At 49.5% G+C, this 27,842-nt stretch overlaps 1 protein-coding gene across 3 annotated transcripts; it reads left to right on the forward strand.

The window, feature by feature from the left end:
* On the forward strand, window positions 1–27,842 carry PMEL (premelanosome protein). 3 transcript variants are annotated; one of them, XM_069653793.1, is made up of 12 exons: window positions 1–187; window positions 9,584–9,721; window positions 9,990–10,136; window positions 21,428–21,568; window positions 21,850–22,011; window positions 22,353–22,913; window positions 23,348–23,782; window positions 24,232–24,354; window positions 24,437–24,533; window positions 24,824–25,029; window positions 26,922–27,012; window positions 27,427–27,842. In XM_069653793.1, the coding sequence occupies exons 1-12, from the start codon at window positions 16–18 to the stop codon at window positions 27,587–27,589; spliced, it is 2,436 nt and encodes an 811-aa protein (XP_069509894.1). In that variant the 5' UTR covers window positions 1–15; the 3' UTR covers window positions 27,590–27,842. The 3 variants fall into 3 exon arrangements, with proteins under 3 accessions (XP_069509894.1, XP_069509895.1, XP_069509896.1); XM_069653794.1 differs by having other exon boundaries at window positions 27,430–27,842; XM_069653795.1 differs by lacking the exon at window positions 1–187 and adding an exon at window positions 8,046–8,172.

Here is a 27,842-nt window from a genome sequence, read left to right on the forward strand (position 1 = left end):
CACGCTAACCAGGCGATGCCTGCCCAGTGCGCCGAGGAGGGCCCGGCCGAGGAGGCGGGCCTTATAAAGGGGCCCGGGCCTGCGGAGGCTCGCAGAGGCGGTTGGAGCATCGGTAGAGCAGCGATGCAGGGCCTGGCTTCGTGGATGGTGTGCTGGGCGCTCCTTGCTGTGGCAGCTGCGCAGAACCGTGAGTACTCGCGCGGGGCCGCCGGGAGGAGTGCTTCCGGCCCCGGTGCAGGTGGTAACGGGGCTCTCCGGCGATACCTTGCTTTCACCCACACGCCCCTCGAGGCCCCCTTTTCTTTAATCTGACCACCAAGTGGAGTTTACCTGCGCGATGCCTGCTAGCACCGTGGCGGTCGCGGTATATGCGGCACTTAGTTCCCCTGTATGTGCCCCGCCAAATCCCTGCCGAGCCCCCATCTTCAAGAAATGTTTAGGTCCGAGAAGCACTGCCGCTGCTTCTTCAAACGCAACGTCCTCTGCGTGTTACGTTAAGGCTAAAATAACGAACGGGTCCGTGATTTGCGGCGCACGCACTTGGGAAGTCTCTTGTGGCCATTGCGCTTGCGGACCACTAATTTCTGAATGCGCTTTGAAATCTGTATTCGGGGCACTACATGAAGTAATTGGTCCCACAGGAACATGATTGGGTTACTCTAACTTGGTAACACCAGTTTTAAGAGCTTGTCCACAGAAACCGCTTGTGACATTTTTTTTTCCTGCAAAAACCCTTCCAGCTTCTGTCTCCTTCGCTGTTAGAAGGAAATTGGTATCGTGTGCATAAGGCGGTTCATTGTTACGTGACATTTTATATAGCGCCTAACTGTTGTAAACGCTGTGGAGCCCTGAGTGGACTCCCAGGGCGGCAACCCGTGCACGTAAACATTGGCTGCCCCTGTTTCTGGGCACAGAATCCTGAATAGGGTCATTGCTTTAAATGGGCCGGCACTTAGTACCTGTAATAGAGTACCGGTACTCGCCTTTGTTGCGAGGTGAGCACGCTTTTCATTTCACTTTATCGCAAAGTAAAGGGCTAGGCTTCTGCAGCATTTGCTGGGGAAAGCGGCACCCTCGCAGCCCACCACCCGCAGTGCCCACAAAGTCTCCACCAGGACCCACTTGCATCTGCTGTGCTCTCAGCACACCAGGTGCGGAAACACTGTTTTGCTAAGTGTTTTTTTTTCAACCTTTAATACAGTACATATTTAAATTACTTAATTTACAATCTTATCTCAACAATAATAAAATGTCATTTCACGATAGAGCTAAAGCTTTTATAAATCCGATCACTGCCAATGCTGCGGAAGGTGTCACACACTAGGCATACCTTCCAAAGTTGTTAATTTGATCTGATGGTAGAATCTATCCATGTAGTTTGCGGTTATACAACACATATTTCCATTAATCAGTGTCTTAAGGTTTTGGAAGAGCCTTTTTCCTTGTTCACAGCAGAATCTACACATCGTTTTCTGTTGAGCTCTGACCATGCCTTGCTAGGATCTGTTGTGTTGGTATTAAATTCCAACGGGATCCTAGGAATGCAGCCATTGAGGGCTTCGCTTTTCAGTGTTTGTCCCTTGATGGAGCAGGGATTGGTTTGGAAAGCCTGGGGAATTCCCTTTTTAAGAATGTTTCTTATTAGCCGTGCCTAATGTAATACGTGGAACTCGCGCACAGCTCCAGTTACCTACTGCACTTCTTAAGCAGTGAAAGCCAGCAATAATAAAACTAATTTTTTAAAGCTTAGTTTACAGCGGATATCTGCTAGTTTGATATGCAGAAAGAGTTTCGTTGAATACAGCTATTTAAACGTTCTTAACACCATGCATAGCAACTGGAAGTTTGTGTGAAAGGATCTCGGGTGCACTGCTTGACCAGTGTGTGCTCCTGTGCACCTTTTAGTCTCTGGGAATTGCCTGCACAGGGCGTGCCTAAAAGGCACGGCTTCGTAGCTGCACTCTTTTTTTTTTTTTTTTGTTTTTTTATTTCCTTCCCCCTCAGTTTACAGCACTGGTACGGGTCAAGCCAGACCAGCAAGTACGGGCTTCTGATTGGCGTGGTGGTCTGCACAGTTTGGGTGGGTGGGGGGGGGGTTGCTGGGACACCTGTTCAGTGGGAAAGTTATACGGAATAGATGAAGTGGGGGGGGCATCTGTAATTTGTCAAACTAGGTGTGGCTCAGTGCGCACCTCTTTAGCCTTTCGGAGGTCTACAAACTCGCCCCTTGAGTAACCGCAGTTCTCGCCCTTTCTACACTTAATACGGGGTGTTGCCATCAGGTGTGGTTCCTGTTAGGCACCCCTGGAAAAAAAGCCTGCAACCCTGCCTGAGGTTAAATGTTCGTGGGGGACTGTGCTGGGAGAATGAGGTTCAAGGTGCGACTTGCTATGAATCGCCCATCCCAGCTCCCCTTAGCAGAAAAAGTGCTAGAGAAGCAGCACACGGCTGCCGCCAACCGGGAGTCCTTTCCCCAGGGAGCCCTGGATTCTCCCCGCCCATCTCCTAATACACGTGTGTAACTGTAAGCCCATATAAATAGCGTGTGCTGAGAAACCCAATGGACTATTTTCTGTTCTCTTTCGTTTGCTAAACCTTGTGCAGCAGGGCAGTGCACGTTTTCCAGGCTGCAGACCCCGAAATGCGACCCCTCTTTACTTCTGCCGGTGCGCATAACTCTGGGGGTGGGTGAGCGGCATCTGGCCTGCGTATGAGCATCACATGGGACATTCCTGGCTGCGTGCAGAGGTTCATGTGACCTCACACCGCCTCTCCTGTGCGGAGCCCAAACCCAGTCACATGCTGATCCCGGTGACCTGAAGCAAGTAGTCCACGCGGGGCGGGGTGGGGAGGGGGTTGGAGGGTTTGGGCGAAGATTTTTTTTTTTTTTTTTTTTAAGCTGGTGTAAGCACATTTAGCATTGCGCTGTTAATGTTAGATGAGAAATATGAGGCTTACTTGCAATTAAGTTCCTCTAACTTCTAGTCACACTTGCCTGTTTTCTTTGAATCTGTGAAGTATAGATGGCTTGCTCACTTACACTATCGGAACCCTCAACTTAGAGCGATTTTACAATAGCTTAAAATGCAAACTTTTTTTTTTTTTACTGTTTGCAGAAAGGCACACAGATGAGCATTCTGCATTACAAACGTGCCTCCATACAGGCTCGTCCAGCTCCCCCACGCCACAGCAGGCACTTGGACACAAATAATACACAGGAGACCAGAAGTAGAGAGAAATGGGCTACAATGCAAACGCACACCAGTGCCTAGGAGGGCTGCGTTCTGCTCTGCCCCTCCCAGGCCGGGCTCATCCTTAGCCATAGCTCTGAACTCGCACGCTTTTGGCGGCTGTCACCTGCCTTGTAAAAGGCCGACTCACCCGCCAAGCCTCCAGCACTCCCATTCATTTCAATGGGCGTCTCACCCGCCAAAAACAAAATCGGGTGATTTCACCCGCCTTTGCAACACAAATGGTTGAGAGCTATGCCTTAGCTACAATGGAGTCGCTAAATCTATTCTCCACCCATAAAACAGCACATATGATGACTAACATTTGCAGAGCAGAGAGCAGGAGGAAGAAAGTACAGTTCTCAGCTGTAGGCTGTTTTCTGCGAGGCAGCCTCTGGCAGCCTTGGCATTTGAAAACCGGCTATCACTGTCTACTTCTCAGGAGGGTCTTGGGCCGGAGGCATCACTCATTCCACAGCTCATTTCTCTGCCAGCTCGCCTGGCATGGTTGTTTCAGCCGTTTGGCAGTCTCCTTGCATCAGATGTACCTCAAATAAAGCAAAAGAACGTGCAGTATCAGACAAGGTAACGCATATGAGGGGGAGCAGTGGGCCAGAGGGAGAGCAATGAGCCGAAATGGAGTAGTAGGTGAGAATGTCCCGGGAGTATAGCTCGGCGGCAACGTGCTCGCCGTGGAAATAAGACACAAAGCCACACAGGCTCGCTAACCGGGTCCGCACTTAGAAACCTCTGGGTATTAAGGGCGTTATAAATACCCAACTAAGACATATTCCTGTAACAGCGCCTCGATGCCCCCAGGCTGTGTGAGCGCTTTAAAAATGCAAATAAATAAAAAATAAAGTGGAGGTCTGCCAGGAACTGTAACCGCAGGGGTGGGGTTTGGTGTAAACTCTTCTGGTCCGCCTCGAAATCCCATCTTTGGGGGTGGGGGACAAGATGGATGGGCATGATCTCACTAAGACCCACACATTGTCTTGGGGCGTCAGTGGCATATGCACACTTCCTGTCTTTCACGAACGGAAAAACAAATGTGTTTAGGGAAATGTGCCTATAGTATAGAATGCATGCACCTTTTAAAACCTGAACTGGTAACGACACCTCCAAAACATGCCCTGTGTACTGAGATATCCATTGCACCTCCACATCCAACGATAGCGTGGTTGTGTTTCAGAGGCGTGAGGCCAGGGTTCAATTCCCAACTACAGCCTTTTTAAAAAAATATATTTATTTTAAGCAGGATGGAGTTTGCCGTTTCCAAAAAGTGGGGAGATTCCAGCCACCCGCGTGGTCCTTCGACTTGAGCCCTGACTCTTCAGCGGCTTCAGCCATACCAGTGTGTATTTGCTGCTGGCGGAATGGTGCTTGGGGTGTGACCAGCAGTCATGGGAATGGGAGCTGACGACTGTAGCTGCATGTTCTTTTACTATATAATGGATTTGAGGAGATGGTTTACAAGGGCGATGGCCGCGAGGGCCAAAGCATTAATGGCATCTCTACAGTGAGTGGCCAGTAGTACCATGATTGGCAGGCCACGGAGCCCTAATTAAATTGCCATACAGAGCATCTTCTATGTTCACGAATATATTTACAATAATGCGATGCAGATTGATGCAGTCCACCAATAGTAACGTGTTCTGCTCAAATGACCTTTTTCAATTAGTGAAGACGTGTCCTTCTCTAATCGACCTCCCTCAAAATAATGGTCTGAAAATCAAACCCCAGGTCTGACAGTGACTTGGTTCCCGGTTTCAGTGACGCGTGGCCACAATGATCTCCCTTTAGGGCACTCGCATATCATGTGTTCCAAAGAGCCAGCCCTGTTCCCGGGGTTCAGAGTGGTCCTCTCCCCACTTTCCTTTCTGGGCCAGGTGCTGAGGAGTTGCTCATTAGAAGCTACACATCTGATTCATTACCGAAGACTCCGCCCCATCAGCTGCTTTTTCAGCCCCTGCAATAGCGCTCCTCCATTTCCTATATTCCCTCCTGTAGCTTATTCAGCGTGGGCATCATATGAAGGGGATCCACTCCTTGTTCACAACCGCGTCTACAATCCAGTGTGGCCAAAAATGCTTCCCATCGACCTGCGCCCTTGTGGCCATCCAGATCCAGCTGACGTGCGATGATTTCCTTTCCTCCAGCCCTTCCAGTTTCCCCCCATTCTTCTGTCGCAGGGCAAGTTGCACACCCTCTCGTATCTCCAGTCGTCGAGGGTGCCCCAGCTCAAGCGGCGCGGTCCAGCCAGACTCGGCCCTGGCCATTCATTTGATGATTGCAGTGAAAGGCCAGATGGTACAGTGTGACATCTGGAACACAGAGACCTCCTCTCACAAAAGTAGTTGCAACTTCCAAAGCTTCAGGCGCAGCGGTTTGTTCTCCCAAAGAAAACTCTGCAACCGGCTGTCTATAAAGCACATCTTAAATGAACGTGGACTCTTAATGGCCTTGCAAAGCATTAGAGAAAACCTCCAATGATTGGGTTAATTGCCCTAGACCGTGAGTTTGCGTGTTGGCTGCTGCCTGCATCTAAACGCCACTAACACGTTTGTGCAGGGAATTGGGTGAGCAGGTCAAAAGGCGGGCACAGATCACTAATCCAGTGGCAGAAAATGCACAAGTTCTCTTGTCCTTACTGTCAATGGAGCAGTGAAAATTATGCAAATCCTGGTCCGCCAGAATTCAGCTAGTCCCCAGTCGTGATTCTCAAGAACGGAGGGGTAGAGCTTTAAGTGAGCCAGGGCTTGGTTCTAGTCACCTCCAAATATTGCCTTTGAGCCAGGGCTCTGGCACTGAGCGGCAATACTGATCTTTGCCAGTGGATGTCCCCTCCAGTAAGGTTTCGAATCGGAAGGAAATTAGAAATTGGGTGCTTTTTAAACTGGGAAGGGGGAAATAAAAGAATACACTTGCCACACATTGCACTGACAGTTTAGTTCAGTGTATATGAATAATGCAAAACAGAGGGGGTCTATGAAAGTCTCTGCCAGCAGGAACACAGCCCATTGACTTGTTCTTTGGTGGATGGCCCCTGGAAGAGTCTCAACCAAGTCTTTAGCTCACTGTCCCTTTCACAGAGAAGAAATATCCCTGCATATCAATCTTTGTCCTGCCCAAGGGCAGTCCAGCACCGAAGTACTAGGCAATTCTACTCTGAACAAGAGTAACAGCGACTCCACGTGTTTCAGCCTAGTTGGGCATCATCAGTGAGGTGAAGCTCACTTTCAGAAGAAATGTCGTATTGCGCTCTTTATTTGATCAATTTCATATTTGAATGTGTTATTTTTGGTCCAAATGTTTACACACATCACCCATATGTTAAAGCATCGTTTAAACCAGAAAGTTTGTTTGCGCTTTCATTGCATATATTTAAATTTGATTGGCTGTGTTGGGTCACTCCTTTATTACACAGGCCACTGAAGGTTCATTAGCTACTTTGGATTTGAGGCTGAGCAAGACCCTTTTTTAGGCTACGCCCTCAAATATTGCACCATGAGTCTTTGGATCCCCCTGGATTTCATATACCCCCGTAGGACTGGGAGGGGGCCATGAATGGGGCATGAGTACCCCATTGTCATATCTGGCAGCAGGGGGCCTTCCAATCCTGACTCCTCCGTGCTTGGGTTCGTTTTTTAGGGACTGGGTGCCTGGTCCTGCAGTGCCAAGCAAAGGTATAACCACAGACCATGAGTCACTTGGCCCAGGCTCCTAGGAGTGCCTTTTTTAAGCAAATCGTGTAAGTGGACACAAACAGGGTCCTACAGTCTGTTCTGTTGGGGCAGAGGGGTTTCATCAATTCTGGCATTGGGGTGTACTCATCTCGTGCTAGTGCCATCAGGGATACTTGGGTGTCACATCTGTTTACCAAGGAGGGGCCTGGGGTGTGCGGAAGCCTTAGCCGAGTGAAGGCCGCTGCTCAGGACTGGGACCTTTGAGAGTGGCGCACGGAAGACGCGAGCTCCTAGGCCGAGCGGACTGCTCCCTCCCAGTACAGGCTACTTGCTTGGTGTGGTAGAGGGGGTCACACAACGGGCAGCGAGTAGGGGTACTCTGTCAGTGAGTGATTCTGTGCTTTGGGCATTGATTTCTTGTTTCGGGGAGGTGTTGCGTATAGTTCTTCCCTTGCCCCCTAATGTACCGCAATTGGCCCCTCTTGCTGTAGGGTGAATATATGGGTCAAGAAATTAGTAGACTTAGTCCTTCACACGGCGAGTGATCGAACAAACTCTCATCCGCTCTTACTAATTCTTGATTTCGCACTTCTCTTAAAATACCTTCTTCAGCCTTTAGTAGTTATTTTGTATAGTCTGTGAATTTACTTTGATTGTACTGCTAGTGTACCTTGTTCAGGGCTTTGGGGTAAATCGCTATATAAAATACGGATGGCGGCATTACGACTCTGCTTCAGGAAGGGGGTTCTACTGGCTGCAACTAACTGCTTTAGATTAGAACAATCACCCTTGGCTGTACTGGCCTGGGTGTGGCTGTACTGGCCTGGGTGTGGCTGTACTGGCCTGGGTGTGGCTGTACTGGCCTGGGTGTGGCTGTGCCGGCTCGGGCGTGGCTGCATAATTGTCGTCCAAAGCCACAGGTTGTAAAGCTCTGTTCTAATGGGTGGATTAGAGTGGGTGCAGCATCAGTAACCGGCTGTCCTCCCTGCTCCCACTGTGCAGGGCTGGATGCACGCCCAACAGCTTTTGAATAGGAAAATGTTGAGCGGAGGGTGGGGGAGTCCAGTGGCCCAACCCCTTGCACCCTGTCAACGTGTATCCTAACTGTTAGGCCATAGAAATCACCCATCAGGGTCCTAACAGGCTCCGGACCATCTCTTCTTTACTCATTACTGGCCAGCACATGGAAGCATATTCTCTAGTCCCTGTGGAAGCTCTACACTGGCATGAATTCTCCCAGCTGTGGGCCTCAGCCGGTATGTTGTATAATTGTAATGCTAAGCTTTCGTTTTTTTTTTTTTTTTTTTTTGGACATGCGACGTACTTGCAATGTATTGTAAGATTGGGGGTGGGGGAAGAAGGGCTTTGCTCACTCGGCAAAGCTCTCTAGTTCCAGGTACTGCTGTGGGGCTAGGGCCATTGCAGTTTTTGGTTGCCCTCCCCTTTAGCTTATGCCTGGGATGATATATTCCGCTTCGCAGCCTGGCCAAAAACTTCACCTGATGCATCCTTCGCCTAAAGAAGCCAGTGTGTGTTCCACAAGTCGGACATAGGGTCGGTTTCCCTTGTTGACTCTTTAGGGCGGGGGGAGTGGTTCCCAAGCCTGCTCATGGCTTGAGGGGTTCGGGATTAAGTAGCCCTAGATGATCAGAGTTGGACTTTTAGGTTGTATGCAGAGGAAGTTGCAGGGATGTGACCTGGGGTAGCAGTACCCCTCTGATCTGCCCCCCCCCCCTTGATGGATCATTATGTGTAGGTGATCGTACTTCAGGACACCCCTGCGTAATTCAGTGCCCCACTTGGGCCACCCCGTCGGGTCTGGGCACGCCACTGGACCGTTGTCCCCTCCTGATTGTGTTCCAGTGTTTTTGCACTTGGCATTGTGTTTGCGGTCCCTAAGGGGGCAAGTCTGGTTTAGCTCACACCAGCCCCACCCCATAACTTTCCTGGAGCATTTTCTCTGCAGCCTTGGATAGCCAGGATACTGCTGCTGATCCCTTTATGCCAAACCGGTCTCTACGCGCAGTTGCCAGCGGTATTCTCAAAATAGGGTATCGGGCCATTTCATTGAATGTAATGCCTTTCCATCTAAAGGGTTTAGTTAAATGTTAATGGGGTTTAAAGAAGGATAAAAAAAGGGGGGTTGGGGAGCCCATTAAATTTCAGTGCAATTTATTTTGATGCATTTTTTTCGATGGAATGGTCTGTCAATGGTACGAATTCGATGGGATGATTATAAACCCTCAATAGCAACCCCAATCCTGTGAAGCCACATTACCACAGTAGGATTGGATGGATACTTGTGTAATGTCTCCTTCACACGGATTACTATGGCTGATCCCCTTTTGTGCCACAGGAGATCCTGTCCATGCCTGATGGATTAAGAGTGGTCTCCTAGCAGGAAGTTGTGCTTCAAGCATTACGACCCTGTGGTCTATTTGTATAGTGAACAGATCAATTTTGGCTTAGACTAGACTGTTAATTGCAAATCGCATTTCTATGTGGCAGTAACATTTGGGACCATTGCAATGGATCTACATGGTAAATGATTCCCTTCTGCATCCACTTAGATTTAATTCTGGAATGTGGTTTAGTCATTGTATGTCTCTTCTTCTGTATGATTTATTTAAAACCACATACACAATTTAAACATTTGATTCACTTCAGGGTCTCGGGACCGTCTGCGGCAGAATCCAGAATTGAGCCAGGCAGAGGGTGGCCATCGCCCTACCTACCGGTCATGGAACACACAACTCTACCCAGTGTGGCAGGAGGGGGCAGCCCAGCAGAGGGACTGCTGGAAAGGTGAGTGCGGGGTAACGCCCTAGCGTGGCAGGAGGGGGTAGCCCAGCAGAGGGACTGCTGGAAAGGTGAGTGCGGGGTAACGCCCTAGCGTGGCAGGAGGGGGCAGTCCAATAGAGGGACTGCTCTATACGGTAGATTTACGCCAACTCGTAAGCAAGGACTTTGTTTTCTACTCAACCTACCATTCTATTAACAACCTTAAATAAAAACGCACGAAAAAAGAATGGATGTTAACCTCTCTTCCTCCCTCCCCTTCCTTTTGTTTCAGGTGGTCAGGTGACCTTTGACGTTAGTAATGACGCACCCACGCTGATTGATGCCAAAGCCACCTTCTCCATCAAACTGAACTTGCCTCACAATCAGACGGTGCTACCAGATGGGCAGATCGTCTGGGGCCAGAACTGCACTGTTAACGGTGAGTGGCGACCCCGCTCCCTCGCCTCCCCTTCCTAAGAAGCGATCTTCCAAGTTGAATGGTTTTAGCTGGTGCTGCCATAACCTGAGCCTGGGTCCAACCCAGATAACTGCTAATCTGTACATATTTTAAGGGCTTGTTGGAACGGAATGTTAATTCCTTCTGTGTTGTGCTATGAATTTGCCCAGCTTCTGCATGCAGACCAGTTTGGCTAGGTACATATTGCTGTGTCGGCTTGCTTAATGTTTTGGGCCCTCCGACCAATCGGATGATTTAAACTTGTTCATACTGAGCCCTCCCCTAGAGTTCTGGACCCCCCCCCACTCCCACTTAGGGGGGCACAAAGTATGTCTGGGGGGGGCAGGCTCTTTAAAAATGGAAGCAGTCTTTCTATTGCTTTAAAGACAGTCGCCTTAATCCTGTGTGTTTTGCATAATCCCAAGAACACTATTGGCTCAGGTAAATTCCAAGCCTGGCCATATTAGAGCCACAATGGAAGACTAAACGTGAGGAATGGCCATGGAAATTTACCTTAAACAGCATAACGGGAATAATAATTCAAAATTCCAGAGCCCCCAGGCTGCTCCCTAAACATTTCCCTATTGGATACCACAGGGAAAGCCCCACAGGCTGCTCCTTGAACATTTTCCCTATTAGAGACCACAGGGAAAGCCCCCAGGCTGCTCCCTAAATTTTCCCCATCGGATACCATTTTCTGCCATTGTGCTGGTTCACCTTCACAGCTGGGTGAAACCATCTACTACATCCTTCCAAATGGGATTTGGGTCAGGATCAAGCACTCCATATAATATTAGGATGTAATCCATTATAGGTAGCATGCATAGATTTCCATGCAGCTTTTGACAGTCGATCAACAAACACTACCCACTAACAGTGCTCGGAGTCGTCTAGACGATCTGGCCCAGTCGAGATAAAGGCGTTAAGCAGGGTTGCAAGTTGGCAGCCCTAATCTTTAATTTGTATCTCACAGATGTGCCCACCAAATGAAATTGCCCTCACAAAGTCAAATCTACACTAGTAACTATCATGCACATGCAGATGACTTGGTCATAGTAGACCACACATTTAGAGGAATGAAAGATGTTGGACTTGGTTATGTATGTAAAAGAAAATGGACTGGATAATAAGACCCACATGATACAGAATGATAAGTATGGGAACTATAGACTATTATTTGGCATAGGAATTGGGGACATATAATTGAGACCACGACTTGTAGAGCCAAGCTAATCGCGATGGTGATCTGTGACTGGATATGCAGTTACTCTTTGAAAGGCTTGGTGTTATACAGACTATGTTTCATCCCTGATATCATATGGGCTGGAGGCCTTAGCCTTCAGAGATCTGAGATGGTTGGCCAAAATTGAAGGTTTCTTTTGCTGTTCGATGCTCTGGTTTTCTCTGTCTTGTTCCATGCAGTATGTGCGACTGATCTTGGGTCTCCTCTCTCAATGCTACTATAAAATTTGCATAGAGCTCTCCTTTCCCTCAAGGCTTTAACTTCTCCTGATTGCCTAGTGCTGAGGGGGGGAGAGGGGGGAATCGTAACAAGAAAGTTGGAGTTAGGTAGGGCAAACCTATGAAGCTTGCGTGTGAATTAAATTTGGAACTGAATTGGTCGGCTGATACAGCTTGTTGTGGAAATTATAATATACTGAAGGGGAATGCGCAAGAAGGCCCAGGAGGTGGGATTGGGTAAACCATTACAACCACTATAGTAATCTACACAACTGGTGGGAATAGTACACACCTTCCACCCCCAAACTAAGTGTCCAGACCAGATCGGTGGTGCACACACTTGGACTACTTTTGCGCACAAACTAAGGGCACTATGCAGAACAGAAGTGGAAATTAAGCGAAGGCAAAAGAACATGTGGCATGTATAGCATTCATCGGAGTGCCCTCCCCTAGGTCCTGCTAGTTTGCTGACTTATGACCCGATTAAAACCATGGCATTCTGGCTATACTGTTTGAATGACTATTTAGGATCGATGCACACTGCACTTTTTAGGGTATGGCAAAAGGCAGTATTGATTTTGGAGAATAAGCCATGAAGAGTCAATTGAGTTAAAGATTTGTATTTTTTCTGTGTGTGTGTGTGTGTGTGTGTATATATATATATATACATACAGAATGTGGCCCCTTCTGCCTCCCCTCGCGCGCGGGCGGGCCCTGCTCGCTTGTGTAGGGGGCATTGTGTGGCCGGGCTGGGCTGGGCTGGGCTGGCGTGCTGACTGCAGAGAGACGGCCTTTGATCTGTCTGTGGGTCACTGCGCGGCCCGCGTTCTGAGGCGGGGTTTCCAGGTAATGCGGGCCTTCTTATTGCGAGCGAGTTTTAATCTCTGGAAGCAGGAGAAGCTCCCCTTTAATGATCCACGGCCGAGGGGTGATTACAGGCGTGCCCGCGGCCCCATCGCCATTATCCCCGGTGGAAGGGAGCCCCGCGTTCTGGACTGTCATTAAACTCTGACCTGCCCTGCCAGCGCCGGGCACGGTGGGACTTGGGGTGCTGGTGAGGCACATCGGGTTCGTTCTGATGTGAGGGGTACCTTTTGGCCCGCACCCCACCGCCCACATTGGAGGCTCATGTAATGAGCGTCTTGCTGCCAGTCATCGACCTGAGGTCCTAAACCGTAACCTAAATGCTGCGCTACATGCAATACTGCTGCCCCCGCCCACCCGCTAAGGACGGGGTGCATTCTCCTCGTTTTTCTGAGGAGTACAAGGCCAAAGAACCCTCCTTGAAAGCGCATTATTAAGGCGCCAGGTTCTAATGTGTGTGTGTGTAGTTGTTCAACCTTTTCAATGGCCACATTTATATTTGCTCTGTCAAGTGCTTCTCTGCATTTGAAATGGAGTTCGGCACTTCGGCACCTTGGTTGGAATGGCAGCTCAGAGAGCCAGGTTCCTGCGCTTCGTCCATGATCCTACTTCACCTGTAACGGCTGCTCCTCTGCTGGTGTGTAGCCGTCTAGCGCCCCCCTCTTTAGCCTCGTGGTGTTTTGCCCGCCACTGCCCTGCAAGGCAAGAGTGGCTCCCTGGATACCTAATCCTGCCCAGGCAAGTTTGCCTTTTACTAAAGAAGGGGAACCGACTTCAGTCTGTATGGGGGGCGGGGGGAACTGCTACCCCCCCCCCAACTCCTCCCCAATCCATCACTTTCCTGGCAGCCTTGGACCGCTCTTTGTACAAGTGACTTGGTGAAATCCCACCTCTTGGACCCAACAGACCTGCTGGCAAATCTACATGGCCTGCCTGCCTGCCATGTGACCTGGCCAATGGTGGGTCTCTTGGGAGTTCATAATTGGCAGTGCAGTTGGTACTTTTGATGAAGGTGAGTTGTGCTGTGGGGGATTAGTTGCTGCAAGCCACCCTTGGAGCCTCACTGATGCTGCCCCACCTGACCTCTGTGTAGGCAGTCTCGAGGTCAGAGATTGCACCGTGGGCTTGTGATACTAGGTTCCCTACAGGTGGGGCGTTACACTGTCTGCCCTGCCATCTCATGCACTTGCCTTTTCAGCTGGGCGCCATGCCTTGTGTGTGTATATATAGAGGGGCACCTTGGTTAGTGCTCTGAGCGACTGGGTGGGAGGGGGTTGGCGCTGGACAGCTGGTAGAGGTTTGGGGTACACTGAACCTTGTGGAGCTAATCTTGATTATAGCTAAATGTGTGGCCCAAGTGCTTACGATATGATATGGCATTTGTAACGCGCCTATACACAAGTGTTTCAAGGCGCGACGAGGCAGGGAGGGGGGGAACAGAGGGAAGACAGACAACGATCCTGCTAGGCCAGGTATCATTCAGATCACGCAAGTGCATGGGTAGGGGGAAGGGAAAACTGCAAGGGGGGGGGGGAAGTGGAGTACAGGGTAGAAAAAAAAGATAAATAATAGGGCCAGCTGGTGGCAAGTGCTGGGAAGGGGGCTGTAGGGATACATTGACAGTTCCGCAGTGCAGGGGTTGGTTGCCAGGGAGGCAGTGCAAGTGGAGAGTGGCCCAGTTGCAGGTAGAGTGCAGTTTCAGTCAAGAATTTAGCAGGTGAGAGGGGGGGAGAAGGCAGAAGCAAAGAGGAAGGTTTTGAGGTGCTTCTCCTCAAGTTTCAGGAAGGCTGTTCCAGAGGGAGGCCCCTGCCGCGGAGAGACATCTACCCCCAACTCGTTGCTTGGAGAAGCGGCTGACCCTGAGGGAGTTGGAAGCGGATAAGCGAAGAGCTCGAGAAGGAAGATATTTAGGAAGAGAGAGTTGAAAGTATTTGCGCCCCAGGCCCCAGAAGGACTTGTGGACAATGCAGAGGAACAGACTCAGTATCCCACCATGCCTTTAAATCTTCTCTGGGGGTGGGGGGAGGGGGTCTCCCTCCCTTCAGTTTGGGCTATTGGGAGTATATGGCATTAGAATACAGATGGGGAGGAATGCTATGAGGGGCACAGCTTGTTGGTTTCTGCCAACCTATAGACTGCGCATGCTGATCATATAGACCTTCTCGCCCAGTTCCTGCTTCCTCGTGGAATCCCTTTGAGCTGCTTTATCTGTGCTCTACGTGCCTGCCAACGTGTTTTCAACTGTCTTCTGAGAGTTAATGACTGGGGGTAGGTCATCTGTGCCTATGAACCAGCATTGTCATTTGCCAGGCACTGGTATTCTGTTCCGAGGTACTCGACCAAAACTGCTTCATTAATGGCATTTAGAACCATAATGACAGTGCCTGGCAAATGCCTTTTCCAGGCCTATGCTTGTTTGGGAAGGGGTGAACCAAGATTAAGGCCACCGACCTGTCGTCGGGTTATGGGGCATGCCTTGGGCGGAGACCTAATGTTGGTCAGCAAGCCTGTGGAACATGTGGCGCATGCAGCGCGAGTGGGTGTAACCTGTAATGATTGTGCCGTTGGACCTCCAGTCCAAGTGACGCATGCATAGGCGGGCAGTATAGTATCGCTGTTGCAACCCCGCCCACTCTTGCTGCTGGTTTCACTTTGCTAGTGAACTGGGTGCCCTCGTGTAAGTGGAGCCAGCCTGGCTCCATGCTATGCACAGGGGTCTGCCACCTGTAGATATTTGGCTGTCTCACTTGATCCGTCACCACTGAACTAGGAATGATGGGAGTTGTAGTCCACATCAGAGGCTGCAGACCCTGGCTTGGCACATGGATGCAAGCACCATCATTGGGCCTGGCTGGCTGCCTTCATTCATATTTGCTTAGCAATGCTACAGATCACACAGGAAAACTTAAATTACTAGCCCTTAATGCCTACAGGGTCTTGAGGAATCAGTGTCTCAAATTCTTATGGTAGTTCAGGTCTTGTATTTTACCATCCAGAGGCAGGCAGGCTGTGGGTGTACATGGCAACAAAAAGCTAGGCGTTCACGTCCAAAGCTATGTACTTTGAGGATGGTGCCCCTCCTCCCCCACCCCATAGTTTTGTTTACAAGACCCAACCACCTTTGGGGTATGGCTCTTTGACAATCAGCATGGCTGTTAACAAGTTTAACATACGCATGTCACGGTTGCACAAATAGTCCCCTGTGGATGTCCCTTGTAGAATGATCCTCACAAGGACATCCCAAATGCAGGAAATTGCAGGGTGCAAGAAGCTTCTCCCCTGCCCAGGCTGCAAGATTGCAAAGAGCAGTGGGGCACGTTCTGAAAGGCCCAGACCTGTAATGGAAGGAATGCTTAATACACCCTTCTAGTGCAGAGGCGGCCTCATTTTGGACAGACCGGGATTATCCCCATCCTCTTACAGGAACCTTGCAATTGCCCATCATTTTATCTGGTGTCTTGTAGAGCAAAGGTCGGATGTGTGCAGGTGCCGAATAGCCACAGCTACTAAAGGGGAACCTTGCATTTTCCAGCAGGTGGGGCCATCCACCACCCCAAGTCCAACTAGGTGGTTCCTCAAGATCTTCTTCTTGGCTTGCCTTCTTCCAGCTTGGTGGGTGCGGGGGTGGGGGGGACTTGGTGGAGCTGGGTGAAGTGCAACATTTGAATAATAGGTTTCTAATGGTAACCCTACATGCTTGGTTATCTAGAACCCTTTTCACTCATGGCCTACCTTGCAATACTGGGCTTTCATGCCCACTTTCCTCGAACCTCTGAAACACCAGTCTGGCTGATCTTCTCTCCTCCCTAGCAACCTCTCCTGTGACTGCCTCTTCATCTGTGCCAGCAACTGCCCCTTGTAATGAGAATGTGTTATTTATATAGTGCCTTAATCCAAAGCGCTTTACAGAGCACATTTACTTACAATATCACCCAGCCGAAATTGGTACTCATATCAACCTGCGACCTGCAGATCATGCTCTGATTGCAGCAGCAAGCGCTCAACTCACTGAGTTATCTTACCGGCATAGCCGCTGGTCACTGTATTGATAGCACCATGTGGCTCTGGATTGTTCAATACCTCTGAAAAACTGCTTTCTGATCCTTATGCTGGTCCCAAAACCTAGATTACCATGACTTTGCCACACACCAGTATCCCTTCGCACAGACTTTGCCCCTTTCTCTCACCGCCCCACCCCCCCACTGAGCTTGCCAAAATAGGCAGCAGTTTTGTCTGCGGTTCACAATCTGCATCCCTCGAACTTCACTCCCTTCTTAAGTTGCTTCAATATCCTACTCCACCCACCTCCTCTTAAATCTAATCTATTGGGCACACTCTGCCTCTTCTCTTTGAAACACTCCTAGCTGAGTCCTACTGAAGAGGTTGAGCCCCCCCCGCCCCATATGACATTGGGGAGAACGGCTCCAACTTGTATCTCCGTGTTATGAGTTGCCTTGGGTGGGTGTGTAGGTTGATCCGATCATCCACCCTGGCCTCATCTGCTCCCATCATTTTACCAGTCCTTCACTTGCCCCTCTATTCCACCCCACTAGTCCATCATGTGCCATATGCAAGGCCCACTCAATTGACATCCACTGTGCAGCACTACCCTGCACAATACTTCACTTCTTATGCCTTTTGATGCAGAGATGGATGTTTAGTCTGCTCCCTTCGCACAGTACTTGCCTCCATGACTCTCCGTGGTCTGTCTATTCCACTGATCTGGTTTTCATCTCCTCTCTAACTATCCGCTGCCTAAAGTCCATGCTTCCTCCCAATTCGCCACCAACTCAGGACTTCTTGTGTGCTTCTCTTCATCTGCCTCACATTCCACTCCCCACTGAACTTCTACCCAGTTCTTTGTTCTGACCCAACCTGTGCTCCACTTGGCCCTTCGTACCACAAATGAAAGAACTTGCACCTCTCTTGGCAACTGTTTGTCCCATCCGGTTTAGGAACAGCCAGCAATAACCTCCCTGAAGAAACCAATTGCTGACACCCACTTCTGTAGCTCGGTCTCCTTCACTAACCCTCTAAAATCCTAGAGGGTCAACTATCTTGTGGTACTCCTTGCCCCCTGGATTCTTGCTCAAATGCTCCTTGGAGTGCTCTCATTCACATTCCTATCGCCGACCTCGCCTTCTGCGCCATCTCAGCCTTTGCATTGGAGCATACCTCCCTTCCCCTTGGCTTCACGGGCAATGTACACAACTGTCCTTGCCTCTCTGGCTGTGCCTGCCCCATTCTCATGGGGCCTCTGCCTTCCAACACCCCTTCCTATGGGTAAGGATCTGTCCTGTGCCCACTTCTCTTCACCCTATAATGCCTCTGTGGCAAACTAGTTTCCTCCTTTGGTTTTAGCACCATCTACTCATCTGCACCCCTGCCATTTCTGAACACAATGGTCATCTGTCACTGGGTGGCTCTGCTGCCTCCTAGGAAACTCTACAAAGGAAGTCCTTGTATATCCCCTCCTCCAGTGCACACCCCACTATTCTGCCCTGACCCCTGGCTTGCAACCGTGGGGGGGTAGTCGTTGAGATAAACTTCAGCCACTCTTGTGTTCGGCAGACTGGACTACTGTGAGCAAACTTCTTGGTCCCAGGTGCACTATTCAATCCGCCCCCCCCGCCCTCCCATTGCTATGTTGGCTGGCTATCCATGCGAAATCTCTAAATTCCCGCAAGCCCATATTAATCCATGGACTTGCAACTATTTCATCTCACTGTGAGTCAATTCACACCCCATCGGTACCCTGTGCCACCTCTTGATTGCAGGCCTTTTCCACTCCAAGAAATCATTTCAGTGGAAATCTTAGGCCCTTCGTTCTAGCAAAGGAAAGAGCACCCAAAGCCCCTTCAAATCAAAGTCTCCTGTATTCTGTCCTTGGCCGACTCTTTGCCACTTGAGAATGTGTAAATACTGGCCTTGGGATCCATGTCCTCAGTCTCTGGCTTATGATCTTACCTCTTCAGCACCCAGCATGTCATTACATACAACAATCCTCTTAAAGGACCCACTCCTAGGATTGCATCTGTCTGTTATTGGCTACTTTATATGTCAATCCCTCTTGCTCATGAATTGATTTTGCACACTGGCCTTGCAGAGTACACCAACCTGCATGGTGGTGGTACTTGGCATAAATAACTGTCTCTAAATTCCAGACAAGGGCAACCTTTCGAGCTGTAGTCCAGGACATCTGGTGTGCCAGTCCGTCCTAGTTTATGGCTAGGGTTCTTGGAAGTTCAATGCTCCCCTACCGCCCCCCCCCCCCCCCCGATCACGTCTAGGTGATGAACACATCTCTTCAGTGCAGAGGTGATGTTTGTTCTGGTGTAGCAAAGGCTCTGCTTTTTGTTGGCTACAGTGAGATGGGTACCACAGCATCTGTTAGATTGGAGCACGTTGTGTTGAGGAACGGGTGAGGGTTAAGTTTGTCCTCACTGGCTTTGACCTTAGGTCAGGCATACCCTGTAGGCCTCCATGTGTGCCCCTCTGGACGTGGACATACATGCTACTTAACGACTTGTTTGATAAGACCACATCAAACATTGGCCCTAAGTGTTCAAGACAGAGTACTGGTCTTGGTACCACCTTGATTAGTTACGTTTTTCGTTTGTGATTACGAAGGTATTGGAGCTGAAGGTTTCAGCAGGTCCACTCCTTACATCCATCTGAAGATCGATATCATCTTTAACCACAAATGGGCACTATACCATATTGCGGGCAAGGCATAAATCAGTCTTGCAGAATTGATTAGTCAAAACTGCAAAATTTTGATTAGCTAATCATACAAGTTGAATCGCTAATTTGTATAGCCTTACTATCGGGGCCCATGCAAGGCCTGTTCTCCTCCACCCCCCCCCCCTCCCTCATCTGTACGGCAGCACAGCAGAGGGCCTAGAGACCTCACAGACTTGTTTTGCTACTGGTGCTACAATGAGGATGCCTTTTATTGGACATGTGACTGCTACCCTTGCAAATTCAACAAGGCTTCTCATTTGTGCCTCGCAAATAGTCAACACACTTATCTACTAGCAGAGCCTTTAAATGGCAAGCTCCTTATGAGTGGTGGTTCATTGAACCATTGTTTCTGACAAGTGTTCACTTTCTCTTCACATGATATGCAGTAGCAAGCATGACTCTGTCAAACAATGACTACAAGAATGTGACCTTGTCTCGCTGTCTTAAACGTACATTTCCAACTCGTAGGATGTTTTTTTGCTTCATATTACTCTGCATGCTTGTCGTTTTCCATAAAGCTACGACTATAGTGTTTGTTCTCAACATGTATTTCTATATTTTTCAGCTTGGATTTTATTTTTTTTGTAAGGTTCCATCTCTACGAAACAGATTATTTTTAAAAACCAAAGTACTATTTCTACAAACTAAAGCTGGGGAGATATTTGGTTAAGGGTCTTGTGTTAAAGTCTCAAATCCCAGCTTCACAAAGTGTGTAATCCTTGGCAAATCAACATTCGAAGTGCATACAAGCCATTCAGTTGACATACTGCTCCATATATAATGCCACTTGTTAATCTGCAAGTTATTTGTCTCTTGGCTAAATTATAAAAGCGTTTTGTAATGTATTTTACCATCACATTGAATATCTAAGGCTACATATGAGCTAATTTTCTGTGGTATCGCTTCCATTGATGTCAATACATGCAAAGTGGGGGCGGCTTCATGTAATGCACAGCCACGCAAATTATAAACCTGGCACCTTTCAATGGAAAGCCGTTTGTCATGAAAGTTGATTGCCAGCATGCATGTCAAGTTCCCATCACATGTGCATTAATTCAAAAAGACTAGGACACGCTTTGCAGGCTTGTTTCGGACTATGCACTGATTAAGATGGTGGGCAAATCTGGTATCATGTAATACCCACAGCAACACATGGCACCACAGCTTTGCATGAGCAATGCAGACTTTCACATGCACACATGCCTTGCATGTGCACACCTGGCCTTTCACATGCAGCATAGCTTTTCAGGCACACAAACGGTAGACTTTCGCATGCACACCACAAATGCACATGTGCACACTGAGCCTTTCCGATGCATGCACACATGAACGCCTGTCATGTTTATGTATGAAGGTCAGCGAAGAGGGCGGCGGGGGGGAGGGGGAGGAATTAGACAATTGATTTAGGAAACCAGGTGTGTGAGAGATTTTAAGAGATGAGGAGCGGAAGTTGGTGGATACATGAGAGGAAAGTGAGAAAGGGTGCAAAACAAATTATGAAATCGAAAAATGTGGGGAACAAAGGTGGAAGTAATGACTATCGGAGAGAAGGGGGGGGGGGTTTACTAGTACCAACCACTCCCTCCAAATATGTACATGTCAAGACTGACACGCTTGCGGTCAGCTGCAGTTTCCATCAGCCAAAGTGCTCATTGAAAGTAAACTTTGGGTTGGCGGGGGGTCGGGGGTGTCAGCCTGGATCTCTGCTTTCATTTGTATAGTCCCTGTTGAGTGTGGTTCAGAGACAGACATGCTAATCTTGTCTGAAATTCCTAATTGAAACCTGATTTATAAAATGAAAAGCAATGCGTCATTCTTGTCTAGTGCGACCAGTTATTTTATGCCTCAGCGCGACTCCCTTGCTTTTACAGGGGTGTCGCCAGTACAGTAGCCTTGGAATTGAGACGACTGCTAGGGCTTCACTGGTTGGCTGCATCCAACTATGAGGGCACGTGGCGGTGGGTGGAGCAAGATTTGTCATCCATTTGACTTCCTAGATGCTTCATTCGGATTATTGTGATTTGACACTGAAAACAAATGTGCAATGTTTCCAATGGAGCCTCTCAGAATTGTAATTGGCCCAGTGATGGTCTACTGAATGTTTTTTGCAGATTTGGGTAACATGAGCTTTAATGGTTTTTATGCAGGCTCTGGGTATACCCTTGCCTTATTGCATCCTGACTGTTCTTTCCCAATTCTCGCAGGCACTCGTGTTGTCTCGGGCGAGCCAGTCTTCCCCGATGAGACCTCTGAAGGGTCAGATTGTGTGTTTCCTGATGGCCAGCGGTTCCCCCAAGGTTCTGAGAAGAGACGGAGCAAGTTCGTCTATGTCTGGCAGACGTGGGGTAGGATGACCTTTTTGCTACTGTTTGCTGGGAGCCTTGATGACCTGACCGGAAGGGATTGGGGGGGGGTGCTGATGGGTGGGGGGAGGGGTTATTTGAATGGGTAGGAGCTGGGTTCGCTTTCTGGCTGAGTTGCATATTGCAGGAACCAGCACAATGTGGCATTCCTGAAGGGAAGTGTGAGATCACGGCGGATGTTTAGTGGGCTGTAGGTTTAGCCATTCACGCATTAGGATTTCCCTGGCGATCTGCATGTGTAACGCTGGGCTCTTTGCATGCAGGTAAATACTGGCAAGTGGTGGATGGCTCCAGCTCTCACCTGACCGTTGACACACATGGTGTCCCACTGGGCTCCTACACCATGGAGGTGGTGGTCTACCACTACAGGGGCCGCCAGAAGTTTATCCCCATGGGCCGAGTCACATCCCAGTTTACCATCACCGGTAAGTGAGGCTCCAGTAACCAGTGTCTTGTATGCATTTGTATCATGTGCTCTGAAGGCTAAAGGGCAGGTCTGCTGACATCCATATTGGCTCATGCTGCTTGACATGTACTACGTGCACTATGGTGTGTGTGTGTGTGTGTGTGGCATTCATCCCACATAGAACACCACACCAAGGATGATTGTATAGCTAATCCAGCAGCACATTCCTTGCTAGAAAGCTACTGCCTGAACATTCTTGTTGCACGTGTTGGGCAATGAGCCCATGTTTTCAAGTTGGCTCTAGATGGTTCAGGGAGGCGCTATACTCATGCTCCTGATTGGTTTTGTTTCTTTTCTTAGACCAAATACCATTCTCGGTGTCCATCTCTCAGATCATGGACCTGGATCAGGCCGACAGTCGGTTTGTTCAGAATCGAGCCATTGCCTTCAATTTAAAGCTCCATGACCCCAGTCAGTACCTGAAGGATGCAGACATCTCCTACTCGTGGGATTTTGGTGATCAGAGTGGCACTCTAATCTCCCAGAGCACTGCTGTCACCCACACCTATGTTGCTGTAGGTGCCTTCCGGCCACAGGTGATTGTCCAGGCTGCTATTCCCCTAACAGCTTGTGGGAGTACAGTGGATATGCCAACCACGGGTGCTGCAGAGGAACCAACCACAGGCGCTCCAGAGGAACCAGCCACCACTCCTTCTGCAGGTGATCCCACAACCACGGGTGCTCCAGAGGAACCAGCCACCACTCCTTCTGCAGGTGATGCCACAACCACGGGTGCTGCAGAGGAACCAGCCACCACTCCTTTTGCAGGTGCTGTCACTGCAACTGCTGGAGAAGGCACTACTGAAACGGTCACAAACCGACCAACCACTCTGGCACCAGAGCCACAAGCACCAACAACTGGTAATGGGAGTGGGGAGGGGTTAACCACAGTTGGTGTTTGGGTTGGTGGTTGGAGCAGCTAGTGTAAGGACTATTTGGGCTTCATCAGTTGCTTTAGAATCAGGATTTTTGTAGCTGCAGATAGCTTATGAATATTTAAAGATGGAATTGGAAATTTCTAATGTTTCTGGTTGGGTTTGCAATATTGCAGATTTCTGTTACCATTGCAAACTGCTGCACTAACTTATTGCTGTCGCGCTAGGCTTCACAAAGGTAAAGCATTGACTCTAGGAAGTATGTGAGCAGAGCGCTATTCGACCTTGCAGCTGTTTAGTGCAACCTGTGAGCACAGGTGTAGTACATGGGATTGGGGTAGGGCAGAGAAGGGTGTCATTTGGAACTAATTTTGGGAGTGGGGTGGTTTTGAACAGTAACATCCGTTTCTTTCTTTCAAGCTTCTGGTTCGACAGCTGCTCCCTCTGTACCAGGATCCCTTCCCACAAACTTGGTGAGCACAGCGTCGGCAACCTCAGATGTGGCCACCCCTGCTGTGGTCACCCCTGCTGCAGCTACGATCCCTGCAGAAGCTGCTCTAGCGGTGGAACCAGAAGCCTCGCAACCACCTGCCGTCATGGCAACTGCCTCCTCTGTTGCTAATGCAGAGTCTGTTCCAGCTACTCTGTCTATGGACGTGACAGATGCCGACATCGCAGCGGCTCCTGTGGAGCCAGAGAGCACACCTGTAGTTGAGGTCCCACCAGATGCCGTGACCATCTTGCAAGCCTCCCTTACTGAAGCGTCTGCCGTCAACACTGCTCTTCTGGAATCTACAGCAGAAGGGCCTGTTGCAACATCTGTTGCTGTGTCCCTTGCAGTCCTTTCCGGAACAGGTAAACCTTACACCCCAATAATGGTCTGCGAGTCCCAGCTTGAACTATGTACTTGCTACCTGCAAGTTCTTCCAACAATCCATTTTGACCTTAAAAGTTCAGATATGAGTTGTGCACATGACATGGGAGTCTTCAAAATGGTGTTCCTTGCTAATGGAGGAATTGGTGTAGTTTGGCGTTGAGGTGTTGCTTGGACACACGTGTACCCTAGCTGAAGTGTGGTTCCTAGGCTTCCAACTGCCAATACCCCATGGTTGCTTCATTATAGGGTGCCCTGAGGGTGTGATTAGTGGACATGGTCTCGGGTGACTGGGGGTGAGGGAAGTGGTGGGGGGGGGGGAGCACTGATCACCTGTTGGTGGATTCCTGCATTTGGAATATGAACTTTGCTGTTTGGCCATGCTTTCGTGTGTCTGCAGTGTTCTGGTAAATCTTACTTTTCTGTGCAGAGGCTGAACCGGAAGTATTGGATGATGGCATTGTGCTGGTCAAACGCCAAGCTCTTCAGAACCAGCCCAATGACTGCCTGCTCTACAGATATGGGTCTTTCTCAACCGATCTGGATATCGTTCGTAAGTGCATGCCACGTCACTGTGGTTAGGGTAGAGGGATTTGTTTCGGGTTTGCAGTTCATGCCAATGCTTCTTGTTGCAGGGGGTATTGAGAGCGTGGAGATTGCCCAGGTTGTGCCTGCGGTGGCCATGGAAGGCCAGGAGAATGTAGTGGATTTCACAGTGACCTGCCAAGGAAGGTGAGGGCTCTAGAAGTGGCTTGAAGTAGTGTATTGCCTTGGCACATCAGGGCTTTCCTACTCGTTTGTGGAAAATATGGCAACCCAAATATTGCTCAGTACACTATTTGCCATCTGAGGAACTGGTGCCTAGCTAATTAACAAGGTCTTACCATATGTCGTGAGATGCTTGAATGTTCCTGTAGTAATAACCCTTGTCTCTACTGGTTGCCTGGCAGTGTGCCTTAATAACTGTTCAATGTGCCTGTTGCCTTTCAATGTGTAACTCTTATCTTTACTCTTACCTGCAGTGTCCCCAGTGATGTCTGCACCACCATCTCGGATCCAGACTGCCTGGTTCCCCAGCAGACCATCTGCAGCCCAGTGCCACCATCCTCCGACTGCCAGATGGTCCTGCGCCAACTGTTCAATGGCTCTGGGGACTATTGTGTCAACGTCTCCCTCACAAATGCTGTCAGCCTCGCTGTGGCCAGTGCACAAGTGCGGATCAATGGAGGTTAGTTACTGGCTTGGGCACTTCTAGTTATGTAGCGGAATTAACAGAATCCATGATGGTGATAAAGAAGGGGAGGTGTAAGAGGTGCCCCATAGGCTGCTAACCCCCCCCCACTTGAGATGTAACTGACAAATGGGTTGCCTTCTTATCGAGTCATTTGATAGGACAGGAAAACACAAATAAGGTAAACCGTCTTAAAATGACATGTGGTGCTGCGTACGCTTGATTGAGGCCAATAGGGCTATCCAGTATTGGCTGCTGCATTGTGCTACTCACTGGTTACCTTTACAGGTTGGTAGGTTGGTTGGTGCTCCCATTTGCAAAAAAGCCACAGAAGGTTTCCTGTAGCCTCGTCCAGACTAAACTTGCAGGCCTGTAGGCCAGGCCTTGTATATAGTTCCCCCTGATATCTGTACCAACTCTTAAGAAAACTGGCCTACAGGACCCTACCATCTAGAGGCAGACTATGGTGGGAGCTGAAGAGCCCCACCCTAAGAAATTGGGTCTCTTCATTGAGTGGGGACCCCACCTATATTCTAGGGACCATGTCGGTCCTATCACTTGGGAACAATGCATGGAATGACCTGCCCTAATGTGTGTAGGCTTTAGCAATGTTGATTTTTACATGCCCGTAGAGAACCTGTGGCCATCATTCACCCCTCAAGATGGCTGGACGTGGGTGTGCATGCTATGGAACCCCACCAACGCCACAGCAAGTCAGCAAGGAACATGTCTACTGCAGAGAAGGGAGAACCAAGAAGTCCCTACTGCATGTGCTAATCGGAGGTGGGCAGAAGGGAGTAAACGGTCATAGGCGTTGAGGCTTAACAGCATAACGGGGCAAGACTTCACCCGACTAGGAGATGGCCATGGCCTGCGCTGCACCACACCACTTATCTTTAGCCACAGCTAATTGGATCCAGGGCAAGGACCACCAGGGTTGTGCATGTTGGCACTACCAATGGAGCTTTGGGAGGGAATAGCTGAAGCTGACTGGAACCGAGAACAGGGGAAGAAGGGGCATTCGCAGGAGGTGGCAGTAACTAGAGGAGCAACTGCCGGTGGCTCTGGGGCAATGTCTGAGACTAATCTGTGTGGCGAGGGGGGTTTTTGGGGCAGGAGGGGAAGAGGGGTGTCTGGATGGTGGGCATCTGGAGAAGCAACACTGGAAGCTATGGAATGGGTCCAGGAGCTAGAACCACTTGTCCCCATGAGGGGATAGGCAGCCCTTCTGGTGGGGAGGCCAGAAATGGTGAGCTGGGTGGTATAACCCACGTGAGCCAGGTAGCAGCTGGGTGATGTGATTTATTTTCCCCTGGAGAAAGAACTGTATGGGGCAGATGGTATAGGGATGCTGGGCTGTCGATTGGCTGACCACGCCTAGTTCGAGTAGGCAGCTACCTGCATTCGTTTTGTGGCGGTCCTACTGAGATACTTTCTGAGTATTGTGCGGTTGGGACCTCTCTGAAGGACCATGTGCACTGAATGGTTGGGCCACACATATTGGAGAAACCTTGTAGCCAATCTAAAGTGAGTCTGGCAATGGCAGGCCGGGCATCTTTGGCCATGGCGCTCGCTCTTGGCCATTGTGTATCTTTGGCAATTCTGCTACTATTACTGTTGCATTAGTGTGAACCTGCACAAATCGAGGTGAACCAGTATAAGGAGAGTGCAAGGAAAATCCAGGTGTGGCTTCTAACTGGACACTAGAGTGCAAGGAACAAGAACCCGCCTGGTGAACTGTCACTATCTCATAGCCTCCAGATTGTGTGACGCTGGATGCACGTGTTATTGGAGTGTGGTGAGGGGAGGCAATGGTGGTGGCAGAGTTAACTGGTGTAAATGGTTCCTTGTTGAGTAATGTGCCTAAACTCTAGGTTGTCTCTTTGCAGGAGGTGGCTCCACAGCCACCACGGGACTGGCTGTATTTGTTGGGGTCCTGGTGTTGGGCCTTGTGCTGGGAGCTGTGGCCTACACCTACAGGTGAGGGGGAAAAAATGGTTTGTGGGAAGTGGCTGGTCACAGAAGGGCTGAGATCGGATGACTTTGAAGAGACTGGGCAGCCCTAGTGGGGCAGGTGGAGGATGAACTTTGCTTGGTTGGATGTCCAGGCCATGACTTAAAACTTACCTGTTCAATTATTATCTCGGTCTGAGATCCTTTCTTCTTGCACTAACTATCTTCTGTGACCTTCTCTTTGGTTGCTTTACTTGTTTCTGTATTTGTCAGCACCCTTAAGCCTTAGGGTCAGTGTATCTGCGCTATATAAATGCTTGAATGGTGTGGCTGAATTGCTCTTTGTTACCGGGCTTAGCCGGCCGCTAGATGCACTCCATGGGACGAGCTTGCCCATGTGGTGGTTCACATCTAAATGATATGTAATGCTTTGTCCCCCAGCAGGCATGTGAAGCAGTACACCCTGCTCGCCAGTGGTCCTGCCCAAGTGACTGGCAGTCGGTGGGTCCCTGACCGTTCTTCACTGCGCATTTTCTTCAGGAACGCTCTGGGCCGCACACTGAGCGGGGAGAGCAGCCCCCTCCTGAGTGGGAACGTCGTCTGAGGGCACGGCTGTTCTGTGGAGAGCCCTGGGCCTCGGAGATGCTGCTGCAGTGGAGATCTAGCTGGATTTGAGGGGTACTCATGGCAAAGGGAGGTTCTATTCTTTGGGGTTGTTCTTGGACTGTGCCAATGCACACCACTCAACATGCAATACCCCCAGCATCTCTGGGGCACGATGCAGCACTGATGACCTGGCCATTACTTTGTGTTGGAGATTGACCTTGGATAATCTGAGAATAAAAGGCTCTACGGTA

The sequence above is a fragment of the Ambystoma mexicanum genome, chromosome 3q (genome assembly GCF_040938575.1).
Source record: "Ambystoma mexicanum isolate Mex_15411 chromosome 3q, UKY_AmexF1_1, whole genome shotgun sequence".
Lineage (NCBI taxonomy): Eukaryota > Metazoa > Chordata > Amphibia > Caudata > Ambystomatidae > Ambystoma > Ambystoma mexicanum.

What these genes read in the sequence shown, in the direction of transcription:
- PMEL (XM_069653793.1), top strand. Translation starts at nt 16, where the DNA reads ATGCCTGCCCAGTGCGCCGAGGAGGGCCCGGCCGAGGAGGCGGGCCTT. An exon ending in TGTGGCAGCTGCGCAGAACC is followed by an intron (nt 188 to 9,583) that starts GTGAGTACTCGC and finishes GATTCACTTCAG; the next exon opens with GGTCTCGGGACCGTCTGCGG. An exon ending in AACCGATCTGGATATCGTTC is followed by an intron (nt 24,355 to 24,436) that starts GTAAGTGCATGC and finishes TTCTTGTTGCAG; the next exon opens with GGGGTATTGAGAGCGTGGAG.